General features: G+C 43.8%; 2 protein-coding genes and 1 long non-coding RNA gene across 20 annotated transcripts in view; 2 read left to right on the plus strand and 1 right to left on the minus strand.

The window, feature by feature from the left end:
• Positions 1-9,558: 9,558 nt before the first annotated feature.
• Positions 9,559-11,488, plus strand: LOC6607978. The gene is made up of 4 exons (XM_002032690.2): positions 9,559-9,662; positions 10,072-10,251; positions 10,316-10,591; positions 10,647-11,488. Exons 1-4 carry the CDS (start codon positions 9,642-9,644, stop codon positions 11,157-11,159), a joined length of 990 nt encoding a protein of 329 aa, XP_002032726.1. The 5' UTR covers positions 9,559-9,641; the 3' UTR covers positions 11,160-11,488.
• Positions 11,489-14,984: 3,496 nt separating this feature from the next.
• On the plus strand, positions 14,985-15,590 carry LOC116800678. Its single transcript, XR_004361551.1, has 2 exons — positions 14,985-15,422; positions 15,488-15,590. It is a non-coding gene; the product is annotated as an uncharacterized LOC116800678 (long non-coding RNA).
• Positions 15,591-17,696: 2,106 nt separating this feature from the next.
• LOC6607979 (Down syndrome cell adhesion molecule-like protein Dscam2) overlaps positions 17,697-21,503 on the minus strand; it is a 62,226-nt gene continuing 58,419 nt past the window's right edge. For 14 of the 18 annotated variants that reach the window (XM_032716984.1, XM_032716994.1, XM_032716983.1 and 11 more), the window contains exons 20-24: positions 21,152-21,462; positions 20,907-21,087; positions 20,690-20,848; positions 19,706-19,772; positions 17,697-18,900 (exon numbers count right to left, since the gene is read on the minus strand). In XM_032716984.1, the coding sequence (XP_032572875.1) occupies positions 18,819-18,900; positions 19,706-19,772; positions 20,690-20,848; positions 20,907-21,087; positions 21,152-21,462 (800 nt within the window). In that variant the 3' untranslated portion in view covers positions 17,697-18,818. Of the gene's footprint in view, positions 18,901-19,490; positions 19,503-19,705; positions 19,773-20,514; positions 20,530-20,689; positions 20,849-20,906; positions 21,088-21,151; positions 21,463-21,503 lie in introns of all 18 variants that reach the window. The other 4 variants (XM_032716980.1, XM_032716978.1, XM_032716991.1 and 1 more) reach the window with 4 other exon arrangements.

Consider the following 21,503-nt stretch of genomic DNA (forward strand, 5'->3'; position numbering starts at 1 on the left):
TTTTTTAAATTGAAGTCACTTCATGACATGTTTTTGTTTAAGAGCTTCAGCACTTTCTTAACAAACTCAATAAATTGTAAGACATACATTTATATGAACTGAACTTTTCTTTTTTAAATTACATTATCGCTTCTCTTCTTTTTCATTTCTCTCTTCCAGTTTGAATTTCCTTACAAAGGGTATATCTAGTTCTGTCAGAAATATAATAGAATGGAAAAGAATTTTAGTTTTATATAAAATAAACTATCTTACGACTTATAGGAACATTTGGAAATTAGGTTAAATTGCAAAAAGTCATGCTTTCGTTGTATTGGATCATAAAGCTCTTTTATTGCGTTTTTTTTTTTTTAAATATAAATGTAAGAGTATATAAGCATCGGCTTGCCGAAGCTAGCTTTCATCTTGTTAGTACATGATTTTTCACATTTTTTGAAGAAAGAGAAAAGTCACGCATTAATTTATGACAATTTTCAGTCGCTGTCTTCGCCGCAGTTCGAACGCATAAATAAGTTAAGGTAGCTGATAGAATGATGAAAATAATGTTTGTGCGACTGCGTGAGGCACATTGACCATTTTGACAATTTATTGAAGAAATGCGGAGGCGGTGAAGTCCTCTTATGCAACTCATCAGTGGTTGTGGTCGTGCCTCGGGTCGAGAAGCGGAATGCCACTTCAAATGGGGATTTTCGATGTGAAGTGTTGATCCAACATTAAGTAAAATAAGTAATGAGACTATTTGGGTACACATATGTAAATATTTTTAATTAAGCTGTTTTTTGGTTAAGTTGAATTAAGTTATGAATCATGATCAGATATTTTGAAATGGCAATACATAATGAAAAATCTTCCATTGCATTTCAGTAGTCTTAAAAAGTAATATCTATCGCATGTTGCGCTAGTCGACGTGTTACAGATATGTCACTCGGCTTGCTCCGAAACCTGCGGGGGGCAAATGGACTTGACAAGTCCGCTGCTGAGGCAAACACTTCGTCCGCCGAGAGAGATGATCATCAATATTTGGCCATTATGTGACGCTAATTCGCGCGTGGATGCGTGCGAAGTTCAATGCCGCGCGGGGCTTCAAAGTGGCGCTGCCTAATTAATCGACATTCGCCAATTGTTGCTGCCTTTTTGGGAGGTCGAGTCCGTCGCTCTGGGCCAGCGGCGCCTCGAATCGCTTTAATTACGCTTATTTAATAATTATCCGTTTGCGGTGACTAGTAGCGAAATGCACAGAAGTGGGCTCAAAGCGATCGTTTCATTACACCTGCATGTGCAAATGGTGCTCCACCACCACGGCTGACCCATTTTCCTTTCTTTTTACTTTTACGCGCTGCTTCTCCTCTTTTCGTAGCAATGACGCTGCAATCTTCCAGTTCGTGCCATCCGCCATCCGGCCAATCCATTCATCCATCCATCGAGGCGCCGTGCCAAGCAGATCACGTAGATGTAAAAAATTAAATAAAATAGCTCGCTCACATTCCATTAGGTTCGATTTGCCATTGTCGGGCAGTTTTTGGCCATTTGCGCTTGTTATTGGGCCCCATTATGTCACGGAGCCAGCATTTATTGATTGCGAATCCACTCGGCCTTCGCGCCAGCGGAGGTGTCAATTCGAAAGATACTAAAGCTACGAGGAGGATTGCGGCACTTGTGATGTTCTGATGCGGGCTAACACCTCTGCAATATGAATATTATGGGGTAATCCACATTTTGTGATCAAGAGCAGTCGGGAAAGATCTTTCAATTGAGGCATTTCCTGGTAAGATGACTGGCAGGAAAAGATAAAATGATTGAAGTATTTTTAGTTAGTACAGTTTTGTAAAAAAGTTCATGATTAAAAGGTAATATTAACATTGAATCATATTACGTCCAACATCCATACTCGCAAATTTCACGAATCGATTTAATTGGACTGGATCTCTGTAGCTTTTCCTACCCATAAAGAGCATTTAGAGGCAGCCCAACCAAGGCAGTATGCCCCGATTTGCCACGCCCACTTTTTGTGTCGCATGCCTTTTAGAGGGGCTCCTGGCAAACGACGTCTGCCGAATCGCTGTGCAGAATTCCACAAAGAGCGCCGTTAAGGCCGCAGCCGCATAAAGCCGGCAATTACCTGTTGACTGGCGGCTGTTACCCGGGGCCATTCGGAGCTCCACTTACATTGTTGCGTCTTCGAAACGGCAATGACAATGCCGAAAGTCGCAGGTGTTGCAAGCAATAACTCAATGCCTCAGTTCCTCAAATCGTGTGGCAAGTAGGGGGGCTTCAGCTCCGTGGTTGCGCCGTGGGTGTGGGGAATCTCCTCCTGCTTTCGCACCGCTGTCGTTTGTCATATTTGGGCGCGCGTGGAAGATGCGCCTCCGACTTCCTTGTTGGCATTGCTGGCATTGTTGTCACTGGCCGCCAGTCGCGGGCTGTCATCATGTCGCCAGCCTGTCAATCTGAGCTAAATGAGCAAATAGCCGCAAAGCGCGAAAATATCAAGAAAATACTTTAAAAATGTTTGACAAATAGAGCTCATTGAAGTAGTTAACCGTTCAAGGAACCTAAAGCAGCAATGTTCAATTGACTAGGAAAATGATTTTAATGATTAATTGAGATTTCAAGTGTATCTTCTTGTGGCATTTGAATTGCTAGCTAAAAGGCGAAGCTTGAATTCAATGTTGGAAAAATAATGTTGCAGAAATTAGCCTAGTCATTGCCTAACATATTTGTGAAACTAATAGTTTAAAAACTGCAAAAAAGTGTTATTATTAAATAATACAATTTAAATCAGTTTAAAATTAGTTGTTTTAATAAACAACCCTCGACGTAATACTTTATTTCCTTTATAAGGCTGGTTAAATCAAGCTTTTGGGATACAAAAATTCATGTCGGTCGTAACATATTCAGTTCTAGACCTCCAACAGAAGCTGCGTGGTTTCAATTAGCCAAGTCAGCCCGCACTTGCTGGCATCCATAGTAGCCACAACTGCGGACAGATCTTGACGGCAATTCACAGGGCTAACAAGTGGAAGTTCAGGCCGCATAAATTTGCCACAACTCAAACAGATCTCACATGTCGTTATATAAGGCCGACAAGCTGGTGGCGGCGGAGCGAGTGGAAAGTGAGATAATTGGTGTGGAAAACTGGGAAAATGATTGCGCGGCGGAGGAGGAGTTATAGTTACACAGACCCACTGTGCCTGGGAGACTGTCTTTCGGCCCGAATCGGTTTCTTCTCTCTTCTATGTACCGTCTTCTGCAGGCGGAACAGCCGCAATGACATGCCTCAGTACAGCGAGGCAAGAAAAATCTCCTGGGCTCGCGACAAAATCCAAATGCAATTGTAACTGCAACCGCAAGACAAATAAAAGCAGTAAAATGAATGCATTTACGTATTAATGAGCAAAAAGAGATTCGCACGCATGCCAATGACTTTATTTTTTCATAGCCTGCCACTTGCCACTTGGCACTTCCTCTACGCCCACCTGGGCCATCACTCATCCGCCAAGGGGACATTCAATTGGGCAGCTCGCGAAGAAACAACGGCGATTAATGTGGCTGTGATCGTCAAAACGACGATGAAAGTACCCAGTGCAAGAAGAGCGAAAGGGGAGCTGACGTAACGCGAAGGCATCTTCTCTTTTGGCCCCTCCATTACCATCTCGGTCCACCTCAAATCGATGGGTAAGTCACGGCCCGATTGCGCAATATCTAATTGTCTTGCAGGAAACCGAAGATGTCTCCCCAGCAGTTCCGCCTTGATCGAGTCGACCCACCGACCCGCCGAACCGCCGATCCCGGCCGCTCCTCCGATCCCGTTTCATCTCGCCCAGCCCGACGATGGCCCACTCTTGGCCAGTCGGCGGCCAGGTGGCAGCCAAAAATGCAGTTTAATTAGCAATATTTGTCAAAGTGTTATAAAATACTGCCTAGGCAGGTCTCATTTCGCGTGTCGGTGTCTTCATCTCAAATTGCAGCTGAGCCCCAGCTTACCTACACTGCGCGAAAACGGAGGCAGTAGAGTATTGCGGCCGGGTCAATCTGGATGGGTGAGAATGGGTCAAGAGGTAGCCATATCCTTATATGACTATTATTTTAAAAGTCTTTAAGTGAGCCTTCTAAAAAGGAAGGTTAATGTTATCCTTTTCTTAAAAACTAAGCTAGTTAACATAGGTAATACATATAACACTTGGACAGCGAGTCATATATCAGGTGATGACATTACTTAACATGGTTAATTTTTATTTTATATACATATGTTTAAAATAAGAGAAACGGCTTTAGTGGATTTCCTCGACAAATTTCAACATTTCGTTGTCATAGCTATAGAAATTGGCAAGTCAAATAATAAAATGAAAAAAAAGTTCAATACATTTTAAAAAGTATGGGCGTGGCAGCTTTGGGCGGTGCGTGGACGTTAGAGTGGGCGGGAGCAAAAAATTTCGATAGATATTGGCAAGACAAGTAATAAAAAACCATTGACAAATTTTTTAAAGATGTAGGCGTGACAGTTTTGGTCGGCTTGTGTGCGTTAAAGTGGGCGTGGTAGTCTTCTAAGTAAACAAGCATTGCGTGTATGCTTCTACAATCTGTATGTTTAGTCTTAACATTCTTGCTTTTATACATAGTAGTTCTCGAGATCACAGGGTTCATACGGACGGACAAACAGACCGACGGACATATGGACAAACTGACGGACAGACAGAAGGACACGGCCATGTCTACTTTATATGGTCGAAAACTCTACCTTCTAACGTGTAAAAAAATGGTTAAAATACCAGTTACTGAAAAATATTTATTGTACCGACAATATTCTAGTTTATTTATTAAAACTGAAACCAATTCAGCTTAAAGGAACTAAATGATCTTAAGATTTTTTCTGAAAACGCATTGATAAAATGATAACGATGTAACCCCTTGGAGTCTCCTGACCCTGGCACCATTTACCCTCATTTCCTGTTCCCCCACACACTTAATAACCAATTCAGAGGTCAGGTGACATGCAAATATTTTTTGCGCCGTGTAGCAATGAGGAAATCAACTGCAGCGGGTGCAGCTGCCTACCTGACTGCCGACTTGGAGCAGGCAATGGCCAGCAGTAAGCGAAGCTTGGAGCAGGAGTGGGCAGCATCTCCGACTCCGAGTCCAACTTTTGCGACGAGTCTACGCAAATTGGAATGCGAGACCTCTGACTGTGTGAATAAAACGGCTGGCTGGCCTGGCTTAGCTTCGCTTTTTGGCCAGAAGTTGCGTAACAGCCACTGAGCCGGTTTCGGCCACACTCGGCCACCAAATTGCACATACGTACGAGTATCTGTAGCAAAGGACGACTGGGGATTGGCCACAATCAATGTTCCGTCTGCAAGTCTGCAAGTCAGCATCTTCTGGCTTAATGGCCATTGCAACAGAGCAGCAGCAACAAAGGCGCACTGGCTGTGGCCATTAATAAGCGTTAAAACCCGTTGGCGGTGTCCAACATGTTGTTAACTTGCGGCCGGATGACCTTGGCGTAAGCAAGTGAACGAGGTGCCGCTCATCTGCCGAACGGATCTCGAATCTCGGCCAGCTCCTCGACTCTTGGCCACCTGCTGCTTAATCCAATGTGGCCATTGGGGCTAACTGTGCACGCACTTTCAACTCCGATTACCGGGCCAATCAATTTGGCGTTCCGTTTAAGCCGACTAAACGCACCCACCGAATCGAATGCGTGATGCAACTGCAATGAATTCAATTTACCTGCCTGCAATTAGCGCCGCTTCATTTGTCATGCAAGTGGGTCAGCTGCACCGTGGCAACAATGACATTAACGTCGACACTCGCGCACCACCTGCAGCTTCAGTTTCGGGTCCAGTGCGGTCCAGCTCCACGCAACAAATTGGAGCAGCCCAAGTGCCAAGTGCCAAGCGCCAAGTGTCGAGAGGCAGTGAAGAAAGCCACAGTCAATTACCGCTGGAATGATGACGGTGACGTTGCAGACCGCCGTGGAGGTACCTCCTCCTCGGCTTCTCGTCGTTCGCCTCGTTCGGATTAGGCCTGATCCACGAGAGCCTGATTGAAGGTTAGCCATGTGTGAACGTGAGTGTTTTGTTATGGCTTATTGTTCGGCGGATAAGTGCCTGCTATTTCTAGCTGTCGCATTGCAACAGCGTCGCGTCCAATGAGGCGTATGCGCAATAAAATTAAGCATACGCCGCCCGCGGATGGGAAATGCATTCGACTAACAAGAAATGCATTAAAAGTGAAACAAAGAATTTGTGAATCGTCATGAGGCTATGATTAAGCGTATAACTGCAACTCCAAATTGGGCTAAATGACTTGCTTTAAGTGGGATTTTGTTCAAATCTCTTACGAAATAAATATAATATTAGTGCCATAAGATCTTAAAGATACATCTCGAAAAGTAGGTGCTAAGCAAATTATTTCTAAATTTAAGTACATCTTATAGCTTGGAAATAAATTGCACTTAAGACTGCTATTTTCAGATATATACTTTTATGTCATAAGTTGCGAAAACAAATCGATAGTTATAACAATAAAACTTTGACCTGCATCTACACTCAGGTGGGACAACCGATTTGTTTCCCTTCCTGATTGTAATTGAATGTACAGATTTATGGGCCATATAACCCTCGGCTCCTCCGCAGCCACCATAAAATCTGGCCATTACGGGATTAGTCGAGGGAACTACTGTCAAAACATTTTAAGCGAGTCCCATCAGACCTTTCTCTCCATTTCATTTTCCTTCCTTGCAGCTCGGCCTAACACGTTTTCCAGCCAATTTCACACGCTTCCCTTCCGCGCAGCGGAAACCTGTCTGCCGATAGTCATAATATAAGGCAATGCATAACCTACATACTCCCATAAGCGTCCAGATCAATAAAGAGATGCCGTAAATTATGCAACTGGGTGAGCAGGGACAAGACAACCGCAGCGAAAGGTGTTTCCATGGCCTGCAGGCTGCAGCCCGCCATCCATCGATCGATCCGTCCATCCTGGCATTTAGCTCCAAAGGCAACTCGACTCGACTCCAGCTCCAGCTGCAACTCCATCCACGACATCTTCGTCGGGAAGCCAAAGCAAACCAAGCCAAAACCCAAACGCAAACCCAAACCCAAGCAGAAACCCGAATTGCCAGTCGAATGTCGTCGCAGATCTGCTGGGCACGTTTCAGGAATTTCAATTTCATTTTGCACAACAAAAAGCGAGCTAAAATTCAAAGATACGAAAATGAAACAAAATGCGATCCGGCGCAGCGAACGAGCCTGTTGCACATTCTTCATTATATTCGTGTTTCTTTACCTAATTTCGAGTTTTGGTTTTTTGCTAAATTGGCTTAACATGTTGGGGTCCGTTTCGTTTTGTCTGTTTCTCCTTTTGCAGCGCTGCACTGAAGGCCGTCTGACCGCCCCTCCGCCCCATCGCCCCCTGCTCATCAACCGCACTATTATGCAACTTCTGGGGCGACAAGCCTTTCGGTTTCAATTTCGGCCTAGTGTATTATTTACGATCATATCGGATCGTCCCAAAGGCCCAACTTCAGCCAGCGAAGTGCCCTGTGTCCAGTCCAAAGGGTCAGACACCCAAAACTCCAGCTTGATTCTCGGGTGTTAATTATGGCCAACTCTTTGGTCTTGGCGCGTTCATCACGGACTAATGCCCAATCTATCCGGGCGTTAAAAACTCCACTTGGCCCCTGGCGCTAAAACGCACCACCAGAAAAGCGCTGAAAAAAATACCTTTAAGTAGCTATGAATTGTAAATAAATCTATTTAAGTTCGGCGTAGCTTTAAGCATGCACGTGTCGTAATGTTAAATAAAAAATCAATAAAATTATATTAAAATATATAAAATAAGTATATATCATTTTTATTATATTATGCCACGATTGTCTATTTCATGAACATCCAATTATAATATGGTATACTAGTACATCTTTTGCATAAATCGTAGGAACAAAGTGGTGATTTACACAAGTCAGCGAAGGTATTAAGTGTAATTTCTCTCAGTGCACAGACCGCGATCAGTGGTGATACTCAACGTCTTCATGCCACGGAGGTCGCCTGGCCATTTGAGCGCTTAGGTCGCCGCGTCCATAAATGGCATTTGTTGTATTTGATTTGGCCAGCCGGACTGCTCCGGCGATCGTTTGGCAAGCAACTGGACTGCTGAACTCGGTCGTGCTAATTGTTTGCCACTCAAGTTCAGAGCAGGGAGTCGGACATGGTTAATCGAGCCATATAAAATGCGGGCACGTAGCCCAAATTGCTGCAGCTTAAGACTACTTAGCGTCTTGGCCCAGTGTAACAACACGCCCACAGCAATTGACCTTATCAATACCTTTTTTTTAGCCGGAGGTGAGCCACTTTGCACGGCGATCGCTTGATTGATTGATTTTAGGGGGTAGGACTCTTTCTATCCTATTAACTCGTTTGAGGATGATGGTGGAAGATGATTAATAGTGGATGCGCAGCTAGGTTGCCGGTATGGTAAAGCCAAATTACTACAACGCCCCATAATCAGAGTGGTAATCATGGCAGTAGTTTTGCTTTATTTTATAACGTCTTACAAAAACATTCAATAATTAATTTTGGCTACCCACGCAGATGACTAAGGTACGGATTTAATTTGTTGCCAAATGGTCATTTACAAGACCTTGATTGTCATCATCAGACTAATGGCGATACAAATTATGTTTTATTTTGCCATACAATACCGCTGTCTGTTAAGAAATTTATTTATTTATAGATCTCTATTTATATGCAGCCAGTGAACCTTCAGGCAAACTTCCGCTAGCGACGCCTAAAAAATATCTTACGGATATTGCATTTACAGTTGTACTATCACCCGTCATAACAAAAAATGAATAATTAAGTCAACAAATTCAGGGTTGACAGTCCACAGAAGAATCACGATCTAAAAGTACATCTCTTAATTTTCAGCTGCGTAGGATGGGATGGCGTTGCACTTGACCACTCGCCGATCACTACGGCGGGGTCTTCTTCTGACCAAGTCCGTCTCAAGTGACCCGTGGGTCCACTGGTCCATGGGCACATGGGTCCGAGCTCTCGAGTCCAATGGCAGTACGAAATGGCCGGCCTACAGTACGTATGCGTATTAGTGGTCTTGTTCGCATTGTTTTGAAGCTGCGGCGTTACCTTGGGAAAATCCGCGCAGTCATCGGCGGTCCAAGAGGCAGCCTCATCAGCTGGCGGGCCGAGCGGTACTCCATTCCATTCCACTCTCACTCTCTGCGGTTTTCGATTTCAGTTTGCTTTTGCTTTTACTATGCTTTGCTCTTGCTTTTGCCGTGCTTTTGCCTTGCTTTTGCTTTCGATGGGACGTCGGCAGCGACGCCGCGCCGCAGCTGGGTGCATTTTGCACCTGGAGCAACCCACCTGGGCAGAGCGGCCGAGCGGCAGAGCTTTGGTCCGCTGGCGGTGTGGATTTGGCTCTTCTTTTGTTTTTGCCACCGCCGCTGCTCTGCCCACGGCGACCGCGACGCCGGAGTCGGTGGCTCGGAGACGAGACCATTCAAAATATAAATAGATGTGCATGTAGGGAAATGCGAATAGTGTTCATAGAAGACCTCAGAGGAGGCACATATCAGCTCCTTCTGTTTTGACGCGCTGTTGGTGGTGCAAGGGATACCAAGCATGAGATCCCTAAGTCTGTTGGTCAGTGTCCGAGAAATACGAAAGATACAGATACTAGATACCATAGTGCATCCTCGAGAAACAATCATAAAAACATTTGTGGAATTCGGACATATATACAAATGAAGTGAACATAACTGTGCGAAACCCAAACTTAATAATAAAAAACACATAAAAATATCACATAAAATACCAAAGTCGCGTTGAAATTAATGCCCACATAAGGTTGAAGTTTATGTCTTGGAACTTATTTTCCTAATTACAAAAATTATGAAATACGTATTCAATGGCCTTTTATCCAAAACACAAATCTTCTGATCTAAGCATCTTTAATACGGAACAGAATCATCAGTTATTCAATACTAAAATAGATATAAGCAAATACATCATGGACTCAATGAACATCATTAAATTCTAATTTCTCCCACAGCTAATCAGCGCCAGCTGCGCGCTAATCCTAAGCTTAGCCTACGCCCATCCCCCCGAGGGAGTGTGGAAGAAGAAGCTCACCTGGAAGGAGGATTGGGTCCAGGTGTGGAAGACCGTTAAGAAGGAGGCGTGGGAAACCAAGTGGAAGAAGGTTTCGGTACCAATATGGAAGGAAGTCAAGGTATGGCAATGGTGCTCTCCGTTTCAACTGAAGATCTTATGAAACATACGTGGATATCCTTCAGGTTCCCGTCTGGAAAGAGGAGAAGGTTCCCGACTGGAAGATCGTTAAGAAGCCGAAAATTGAGGAGAGAGAGGTGCCTGCCTGGAAGGAGGTCAAGGTGGCCGAATGGAAGAAGATAACGAAACCCATTTGGGTGCCCACAAAGGTCGCCGTCTGGAAGGAAATCCAGGTGCCTATCTGGAAGGAGGTTCAGGTCCCGTACTGGAAGGAAATACAAGTGCCCATTTGGAAGGAAGTACAGGTCGCAGACTGGAAGCAAATGTTTGAGCCCCAATGGGTAGGTGGTTTCCCGATCTCCGTTGACTTATGAACTAAGTTTAAACTTCGCACAGGTGAAAATGGGCATTCCCGGCGAGAAGTTCTTGGGCAAGGATCACGAGGGCTGGGAGTACACCAGCCACGATCTCTGGCGCAAGAAGCTGATCTGGAAGCCCGTGTGGAAGAAGGTCTGGCGCACCGAGAAGAAGCAGGAGTGGAAGACCGAGAAGAAGCAGGAGTGGCGCACCGAGAAGAAGCAGGAATGGAAGACGGAGAAGGTGCAGGAGTGGAAGCAGGACAAGAAGCTGGAGTGGAAGGACGAGTGGATTCAGGTGTGGAAGCCCGTGAAGAAGCAGATCTGGATCAAGGAGAAGCGCGAGACCTGGGTCGAGGAGAAGGTACAGATCTGGCGCACCGAGAAGCGCCAGGTGTGGGCCACCGAGAAGCGGCAGGCGTGGAAGGACGAGTGGCAGTCGGTCAACGTGCCCGTCTGGAAGGAGGTCAAGGTGCAGGAGTGGAAGAAGGTGTGGAAGCCCGTCTGGGAGAAGGTGTGGGTGCCAGTGAGCCATGGCCACGGGTGGGACTAGGTCCGCGGCAGGGGTCTCCGCTTGGCCACCAGCCAGGCGACAGCACTGATATCTGATAACTGCTCCCGCTGATCCTGCCAATCCCTTGGGGTTCGCCCCATCCTCCGCAGATCACGATCCCCGCTCAAATTGTTACATAGACTTAATGTTGTAAGGCATCCCACTTCCTCCTGCATTTTGTACAAAACACCTTTCATACCTTTCGTTACCTGTTGGAATTACCCATCCCCCGCCTCCTTCATCGCCGTCTCCCACAAGTGTACAAATTAGTCATGCGCGCGTTTGTCTTTAAGTTATACGAAATTCAATAAAACAACAAAAACAATAATGACTCTAGGGATCTTTCCATGGGCGAAATGTGGTAAAGCCGGGCCGCGAAAAAATTGTTTTGTAAATATGTACTTAAACTTAATTATAATCCCCATACGGACCACAGACACGAAAATTGATGTACGAAAACATTTTTCGAAGAGCTGAAACGAAATAAAACTATAACTATAAACATAAACATAAAAACTAAATGCCTTTAATTACGCCTTGGATGGTCATACCAACCTGGCGCATCCGCGGACGAAGCGTTGCTCCCGGTGTGGATGTGGATGAGGCAATATCGGTAGTTTCGGCGATGATTCAATGGCAGCAATTCGGCGAAGATGCAACTCATAAAATTCGATTCCGACCTACGACACCAGGAAGTTAGATAAGTGCCGAAAAAACCGAATAAGCCGAAGAAGTCGGCACCATCGTTCAGCTGGAATTGGCAAAAAGGCCATGAGCCAAAGTCAACAACTGCAGTGGCGATGACGATGGCGATGACGATGATCATGGTGATGATCATGGTGATGATGACGACAATGATGGCGATGCCTTTTGCCTAGATGCCAAATAAATCTCAAGGAAGCATCTCTGCGTCAGATAAGTGGCAACAATACCGCTGCCACTTCCTGTTGCCAAGTTGAATGCTGAAGCTGTATGCAGCTGCCCGGGCTTCGGACTCGGATTCGGATTCAGATGCAGTTTCAGTTTCAGTTTCAATTTTAGATGCAGTCTCGGTTGCAGCTTCAGCCCGAAGGGAGTGCGCGGCGGTATCCCGCCTAACGGCTCCGCCATTCGAAGTCACTCGGTCGGTTGCCACATGTTGCCTTAATTGACTCCCCCCGCTTTCGCGCAGTGTGTCTGTGTGCCATAGAGCGATGCCCGCATAAGGTTAGCAGAGGAAGCCAACTGTTGCAGTTGCACCGCTTGCAGTTGCAATCCGAGCCTGCGGAGCTGCGCCGATTAGGTAACTGCCGCAAAAAGTTCGAGTTCAAGCAAACATTCCGTTGCCAAATCTCAGTTAGTAGTTGCTGCCTGCCTCCCAATGATGTTGTTGCAGATTTCGGCAAATCAACAATTGGCACGGCTGCCAAATGAGTTTTTCAGGGGGTGTGGATGCGGCTGACAGGCGAAAGATGAGCGTGATAGAGCCACAGATGCAGCACATTGTTAATGAGCACAATGGGCTGTCCTCGTTCCGGGTATTTGCTTGACTTCGGCTCCGGATTTGCCCCTATATTCACTATATTCAACATGCAGGGTTCTTTTTTTAACGAAACAATTAGCGCTCAATTAAGCCAAGGTCGCAGCTCAGCTCTATATCAATCTGATTGACATCCATTTTCGAGACCATTGTGCCACTATTGTTTTCTTTGTGACTGCGCAGCAGGTTAAATTGTCACAGGCAAAGAAATGCCTATCAATAGATTAATAAATATGCAACTGCAATTGGCTGGCGGTGATAGCCAAACGAGGTCTGAATTGCATTCCGCCTGACTTTTATGTAACAAAACAAGTGTCATGCGAAGACTGGAGTTGCGGGCCACAGAAATGATAACCGAGCCACAACAACCGACACTTAACGCATTCGAGTGAAGCACATTATGGTTGTTGTTTTAATTATTGAAGCAGCAGAAGCAGCAACATCCCATTCGCATTGCACAAGCCGCAGCCACAGCCGCGGAGAAACAAAACGAGCCAGCCACACAGACCGAGTGAAAGAAATTGAAAAATGTAATAAAAATAAATTTCAGCCAACAAAACAAAAATTAAAAAATCAAAACAAAACAAAAGCGACAGAAATATTTGATTGTAATAAATCTTTTGTTCGCGCCCCGCAACGCAGCAACACCCAGCTAAAACAAAACAAAAAAAAAAAAACAGGCAAAAAGCGGCAGCGAAACATTTCTTGTACAAATAACTAGATGTAGTGGCTCAGGTTCAAGACGCCAGCCGCAGCCGCAGCCACGGAGCACGTGATGAATGCGGAGCGGACCGGAGCCCGCGGAGCGTGGAGGAGCTGCAACTCCGGAGGGGTTATTGCTCGCCAGGTGCTGTTGACTCTTTTCCAGCGGGCTGGCTGTAGATGTAGATGTGGGTCACAACGCAGGCGACGGAGAAGTGGAGCGGAACCGCAGCCTCCGAGTGGGTGACATTAGGCAAGTGCAGGCGTGTGTGGCAAGGTCGCGCCGGCCAAAGTTGCTGATTAAAAGCGGGGCAGCCGCGAATTAGCGGCCGTCTGGAAGAGAAAAACGAGCGGTGAGGCAACTGAGCCACTAAAGCCATGACGCTGCTGTAATGGCAAACGAGATGTTGCAAACGGGCAGACGTGCGCTTCGAGTACTAAGGCTGCAAGTACTGGCAGCCGGGGGCCGTAAAAATGATTAAAGGCGGCGCCGAGATTGCGTTGTCAACGCGCTTGTCCCGCATCTCTAATCTATATAAATGCCATTTTATCGCTGACCCGACTCCGCGCTGCCCGCCAAACAAAAGACTTAGGCAGCGAACTCGTTTGGCCAATCTCACGAAAGCGCAACTGTTTCTTGTCGAATTCATTTGATTTCGCAGAGCGCTGCGACAAGTTTTCCATGCGTAGCTACATTGTTGAGATTTTTTTGGTATCTTGAATTATATTTCCCTTACCCACAGTCTGGTTGTACTAACGTTTAATTATCCTATTAACGACCGATTAAACGAAGTTCCTGCTTCCTAATGATTATACACGCCAGCGTATAGATAATAGAAATTTCATGTTTCTTTTTATAAACGCTCAGGCCAAGTTTCTCGGCTATCAGATACCCATTACGCAGCTGGTGGTAGTGCTGGAAGTTTATTTTAAAACTCCTTAGTCATTTCTAAACAAATAAAAGCTCTTTGAGGCTTGTGACTAAACTGTTATTGGAACTAGCAGTATAAATAATAAAAGATAACGATTTCTCTTGGTTTACACATCATACAAATTATACACATAAAAATAAACTATTTTAAGAGTAATAAACACCTCATAAAACGTTTATTGACTTACAGCTACATATATAATGCTCAGGACTCAATGGCTTTTGCCCAATCACCTAATTTTTAACGTTTTATTATCGTTTCTTCCCTACTTCTCATGACATCTACTAAGCCCATGCAAATGCTGCCACCATGCCCCCTTTTGGCCTACTTGCTGCACCTGCTGCCACGCCCCTCGCAACCAAATATTGGCCACGCTCGGCGCTCAACGTTTCATGCAGTGTTTGTTCGCTTTTGAATTGCATGCCCCATGTGGCTTCCCCCAGCCGTTCAGATGCAAACGACTTGATTGTCAAACATTGTTATTATTTTTCGCTCTGTTTTTATATTATTTTGCCTCTCTCAGCTGGGCTTAACTGCCCCCTCCCCTCTCCCCGTCCACAGATTTATGGTCGTGCTTCAAGACAAGTGCAGTTTACGACTTCCCTCGGAGTTCTGCGACTGATAGCTAAATGATCAATATTTAATGGGGGTATTTGTCATGTTTCCGTCGCCAGTAGCTCGCAGGCCGTTTAGCGCTTAAACGCTCAATTTCCCGACCCCGCCGCCCATCCATGTTGAAATTTCTGTTATGCAGCGAAGACAATGCACAATTGTTGGAAGTGCCGGGCGCCAATCGCAATTGTTTGCGAATAATTTTCATTTTCATTTTTATTTTCACTTTTTGCCGCTGCCCAACTAGCGACCACAACATCCACATGGATATATTAGGGAGGCGTTTACTCGGGGGCATGGTTGCGTGGATATATATTTAATGAGCCGCAATTTGCTGAAAATCATCGGATTTCGCAACAATTAATTGTATTACGTAAGGCCTGAGCGTGGAGAGTGTGAGATGTGATTGAATTGGCAATCACTGGATGCAAATGATGATGATGAGCGAATCTTGGGCAACCACTGCGGATCTGGAGCTGTGCATGTGCAGGTGTCGCTGTGAGTAACCAATGCTATTGGAATGGCCAAGCTGCAGTGTTTGCATCAGCACTTGTTCTTTGCAGAGAGCTTAGCCTGCAGACGCTAACTGGATGTGCAAATCCGATGGCCAAACATTTAAGTGCAAAAAAAGCGGCTGGAATGGCGGGTTTTTGTTGTGCCAAATTTCAAAATTGCACCGGACAAGTGAGTGTGTGAGCACATAAGGCATTAAGTTTTACTAGAAAACACAATAACCTTAAAAATGATTGAACATCTAAAAATAGCCGACATCTATCTGTTTAATGTTTATACATAGTAACGTTTAAGATCAATGAGAATAAATGTTTTCCAAAGTCGATTAATTCAGCAAGAAGAGAAAGCCCATGTACCTAAATAAACACATTGATTATTGTGTCATTTGTTACTTATTTATACAGATATAATAAAATTTAAAAATATAGATTTGGGTAATTACCCTATTTATGCTTTATTTTTTTATAACGGTTCTTTTGAACTATGTAAATTAGCTTACTTGACCACCTTGACTGACTGAACAATGCCTAAAAGTATGCAATGACATTCCGAAATCAGAAGAAAAGATGAGCATACTTCTCAGCATTCCGGCCACTTCAATGATGTATCTCATTCTAATAAAGTTTTATATTGAATAGTATATGAAAATAAACAAGTTATTTGGTTTTATCCAACATAAATTGGCATTTATTTAATTTTAATTGGTTTCTGTTTGACTTGTATGACACTGAAACTGGAAACTGACAAATTTTCTTTCTTCGCTGGTCGGACATGCAGAGTGATCGAGTTTTTGGCGGGATTACCAATCCGTTCCACGTGGAGTGGTTCAGGTTAGTGAATCCCGGGCATGCCGACTGTTGTCAATTCAATACATTCAATATTTAATATAGTTAATATATGTATGCTTTCGTAAATGTAATTAGTAATACACAAATTTGTAGTATTCAATTTGGGGTTTACCGTATATGCCGCGCTTAATGATTACGAATGTTTCCACTGGGGTATTGATTCTCTCTTAATTTCGTATAATATTCGTTCTGCTAAGAAGGAGCGAGTGATTAGTATAAATGCGTTTTAAACTGCCTGTCCACTTGGTTACAGAATTCAAATGTGTGCTGATCGTGCTTAGTTATCCTCGATGTCGAGCCTGATGTGCGTTGAAGTTGAATGTCCTTCGTGTGAGAGTGTGTCTTGGGTTTAGTGTCTGACCCGCTTGGTTAATGTCTCTTGGGAGTTGAATTTTGATTAATGCGTTTTATGTAAAGTTAAGTAAAAAATTATCTGTATATGTTTGTATATGCATGCACGCTTATCGCTTAAATAATTACAAGTATGAAGCGCGTCTAATGAATTCAAAACGACAATTTTCGCCATAATCCTTTCGACAATGAAGAAGCAACTCAAAAAGCATCCGACTCGGATTGATTTGAATTACGAGTATACATTATTCATGCACGATATATAGTATGAAAAATGGATTATGTTATATTAGCGTACTTAGCCTAAGTGTTTTCTCTTTCAAACCGCTTTGTTTAATTTTAAGTTTTCTTTTTAATGCCAAAAGTTTTGTTTTGATTTTGATTTGCCGAAAAGATTATAAATTTTACGAGTGTAATTAAAATCGTGTTTGTTCGTTACAATTTGTGAAATCCAACGTTCTTTTGACTCTAGAATATTGCTTGCTATTTTAATTACTTGAAAATTTGTAGGTGTATTCCTTTCGTTTGCTTATTGATTAAATGCCATTCCTTTACTATACACTACTTAATATTTGTAGTTCGTTTGCCATGAAAATTTGTAGTACACTCATATAGGTAAGCAATCTTATTTTTTCACAACACTACATTTATATATTTATATACGTATATATCTATATAAAACTGGTATAGTCTGGGTAAGAGTGAGTATTAGTTCGGATAGGTTAAGTGGGAACATAAGATGGAAGTGAAACAATAAGTCTGACCATAACTCTCCCATTGGATAAATGCAGTTCGTGATGTGCTTAAGGGACGAGGATCAAAATCCAGTTCCGATCTCGTGGCAGTGGATTCACCCGGAAATGCCCTGCTATTCTACGGGTTGAGCAAAATACTGGATATTCTGTAGCTCCATTGCATCGGTTTCATCCTGCAAAACTTGGATTGATCCGGCTTCGTTTCTAGCTTGCATTAGTCAGTCTTTGAAGTGTTGGTGGTATCTCCACGGATTTCTGGCCGCAATGGGCGGAACCCCAAAACAAAAATCAAACAAAAGCGAATGTAATAAATTTTAAATAAAATCAAAATCATATATTTAGCAACTTATGAACTAACAACTTAGGATAGATCAAATGAAGTGAGAAAAACAATTTCTGGTTTTCTTAAAGCTTCAAATGCGTATAACTCATGTTCAGAACGGTCTATATCAGAATTGGCTTAATAAATCGTGCTTGAGTGTATCTGTGTTTCGGGTTTGGGGTTTTGGGGTATTGGGTGTCCTGGGGATCTTGTATAATACATTCAATTGTTGTGGCTGCGATTTGTGCATTGAACAGCTTCGATTTGTTCTGTTGGAAGCGCATTTTTGAATTAAAAATAAGGGCGAACTAAATAAAGAACTGAGCGAGTGTTGGGCACAATTGTAGGTACCCACTCACACGGCTCTGTAAATTAACAATCATCACAAGTCAACGCAAAACGCAAACAAAACTCCAAATGTGCGCTGTCCATACGAATTACAAAATGCATAGGAAGAAATCATACGATTCGCATGTTACGACTAAATATATCAATTAGACGAGTTAATATTATGACTTTGACTTAGGCTAGGCAAAGGATGAGTTTTCTGCTCCTGGCATAGATGGCAAAAGTTTACACAAGCAGATTTCGAATCATCTCCTCTTACACACAAGAATCCATCTCAGTTGCTGTTGCTCTGATATTTCGGTAGACACCGCTTAAAACTAAAGTACATTATTGAAAATTAGTTCGAATAATAAGTATGATCTTGATCTTGAGATTTCGTTTTCTGCTCCTCTCGAATAACTTGGGTAATTTCCTTTGGTGCCTCCAGCACCCTCTTATAGTAGTTATTTATTGAATGTACTTATATACTTTATGTATGTTTGGTTTGCTGCTTGCATAGACAATATAAATATGTTTCTTGAAACTTGCATTCCTTCGCTATAATTACTCGAAGTAGTTGAATATTTTACGTGTATATGCGGTATATAACTCCCTCTCTCTCTCTTTATCCTCTATCTCTTTCCTTGTGTCCTGATGATCTGTCTGTGTGTATCTGTGTGTCCTGTGTCTCTGAGTGTCATTCAACTCCCACGCACTTCATGCGCCTAAAACACTAAGCTAAAATGCCACGCCCACCGCCGCTGGAGGCGCTTACAAATTACACTGCCATAGTATCGTAGGCTGTGAATCCTGCGCCATTTGCTTGTTGGAGTTGGAGTTGTTTTGGGCCGGTTTCGTTTCTGCGCAGGAAGAGATGAATCTGATTAGTACACATTGGAAGATTGGAAGCGGGACTTGGATTATGTTTATGCTGCAACCAAAAGCATTGCAAGGGTCGAGATGGGATCTTTAGGAGGATCTTTGAAGTATTTTCCAAGTATCTGTATCTTTATCTCCGACCTGAACCCATCTCGCCCCATTGGCCGTGTCTTTATGTTCTGTTCGTGGCTTAACATGGTTTACTTAGGTTCTTTTTGATTTGGCAAGCTGAGGCCAAGCACAAAGCTGCAATAAAGTGTTAATACGAGTATTTATGGAAACACTTAAGTATTTCGTGATAGACAGATATGTGTGGGTCTGCTTATCGCATGGAGTAGTTTATCAAAAGGTTTCAAAACATTCAACTGTGATTTGCTGTCGAACCGAAAACCAAACGAAAAGATCAAACATTAAAGACAAAACCAATGTAAAAATGAATATACGAACTCAAGACGGTTTATACATAGACATGAGTACTGGATGCACTTTGGATTAGTATTGATTGGTGCGTGGGCATGCAGGATAGTCGTGGTGGCTAGTCACATTGGTAGGTTCCTTATTCAAGACTTACAACTGTCGTCGACTAGTGTCAGCGATCATACCATTCAGAGTTAGGAAAGTGGGTAAATAAAGACGGGGAAGATTGTTAAGTTGCGATTAGTGACAGGGGAACTGCACCAGAACTACATATGTATATCAACTGCTGGGCAAATGCTTTAACTCTGGTTAATTACGTGTCGGGTGGTAAATACATATGTAGGGTCAGGCCCATTGGTCTGGTCTTACCTTTCTATCAGTTTGCGCATTTCTTCGGTGGTGCGCTGATCTTTCGGCTGTGGAGATCGCTTCACTGCTGCGAGTTCAGCATTTGGGGTTCGGAATATGGCAAAAGAAATTGGTTTGTGTTGCCCGAACCGATAGAGTGGGGTAGTATAAAAATTTAATAGGTTTCCATAAAAGAAAGTAGAAAGAAAAATTCGGAATGGAGATAAAATGATAAAAGTAAAACCGGCTTAGATCTAAATTAAAAACCATCGAGTAGGCGTCCAATCGTGCAGCTACTTTCAAAATAAGTGCTGATCCCCGGTATCATTACTTATTTGGACCCTCAAAGGGTCATCCCATGCAGATTTCTAGTGACAATTCATTCGAATTGACCAGTTGTGATTAGTTACAAACATAAAACATAAAACATTGATATGCAAACGGTGTGCTCTATGAAGTGAAATGATATGTAAGTGTGCGATAAATTGGATCTTAATAATAAAAAAATACCAAAACCAAATTTAAATCGTAATAACTTAAAACTGTTACACTCAAAACACTCATGTTCTTTAATAAAATTTAGCAAAACACAGCATGAATATTTACGTATGAACGAGATAACTAAAATTCGCTGAGAAATGCGAGGAGTTTCGATGATAATGACGGTATTTCAATGATCGTTGGATATATCTTATGAAATACTTATAGTTGATCATGAGCAAGAGAGGCAAGGGGTTCGTGAGGAATCGAAGTATGAGATGTGATCGGTTTTTCGAATGATGATCGTGAAAATCACACAAACTAACTCAACTTCGGATAGGATCACTCACCCTCGTTGGAGTCTTCTGATTTATATTTACACGAAATTTCGGATAGAATTGGAAAAGATGGCGAATTGATATTGTTAAGATTAGACCGAGCTCTCGAATATATCACGCGTTTGTTAGATTGTAACTAACACTAAAATGTCCTTTCATCCGAAAAGAACTCATATGGCCAACTTACCTCCGTAGTTTCCGCGTGGTCCGTGGTCACGATCGCACTCTGCCTCTGAGATCTCATTACTCTCCTTGGAGTCGTTGAATGAGGAGTTGCTCATGTCGTGGTTGCGTGGTGGTGGAGGTGGAGGCTCGGGTGATCCATTGCCAGGATTGCGAGCAGAGCCTGTGGATCAAGTTGTGTGTTAATCAAGTCTTAAAACTTTTAAAGCCTCTTAACTAACCGATGCTGCGACGTCCCATGGATCCCCGGGAACCGTAGTGATCATAGGGCTGTCCATAGGGTCCTCCGTACTGGGAGCCGTACTGATCCTCCTCAGGGGCGCAGTTGGCGGGATCGTCGTATTCGGGTCCGGGTCCGGAGTACAGGCTACCGCCTTGCGAGTTGACGCGGGTGTATCGGCGCTACAGGACCGAAATCATAATGCATCACACATCCACTCCAAGTTTGCGATTGATGACTACTCACATATTGGTCCTCTTCGGCACAGTTGGCGGGATCATCGTATTCGGGAGCTGGCGTGTAGATCGAGGACTGTCCGCCCTGGCTGTTCTTTCGCTGGTATCGATTGGCCCGAGGCATCGATTGCGATCCGGAGCGGGAGTGCACGTGTCCTGGATGTCCTGGTGGGAGCATAGTGCCCGCGTGTCCGGGAACTGGGCCGGCGTGTCCGTTCTGGTGGGGGAAGGTCTGGAAGTTCATGGCCTTGGTGGGGTCCATTTCCTCGCGGAATCCGAGCAGGTGGAACGTGGCATAGGGGCAGATTTCATCTTCCATGCCTTGCGGGAAAAGAGATCTATTAGTACGTGTGTCCACTATG

The sequence above is a fragment of the Drosophila sechellia genome, chromosome 2R, assembly GCF_004382195.2.
Source record: "Drosophila sechellia strain sech25 chromosome 2R, ASM438219v1, whole genome shotgun sequence".
NCBI classification, from domain to species: Eukaryota; Metazoa; Arthropoda; class Insecta; order Diptera; family Drosophilidae; genus Drosophila; species Drosophila sechellia.

What these genes read in the sequence shown, in the direction of transcription:
- LOC6607978 (XM_002032690.2), top strand. Translation starts at nt 9,642, where the DNA reads ATGAGATCCCTAAGTCTGTTG. An exon ending in TGAGATCCCTAAGTCTGTTG is followed by an intron (nt 9,663 to 10,071) that starts GTCAGTGTCCGA and finishes TTTCTCCCACAG; the next exon opens with CTAATCAGCGCCAGCTGCGC. An exon ending in CAATATGGAAGGAAGTCAAG is followed by an intron (nt 10,252 to 10,315) that starts GTATGGCAATGG and finishes GATATCCTTCAG; the next exon opens with GTTCCCGTCTGGAAAGAGGA.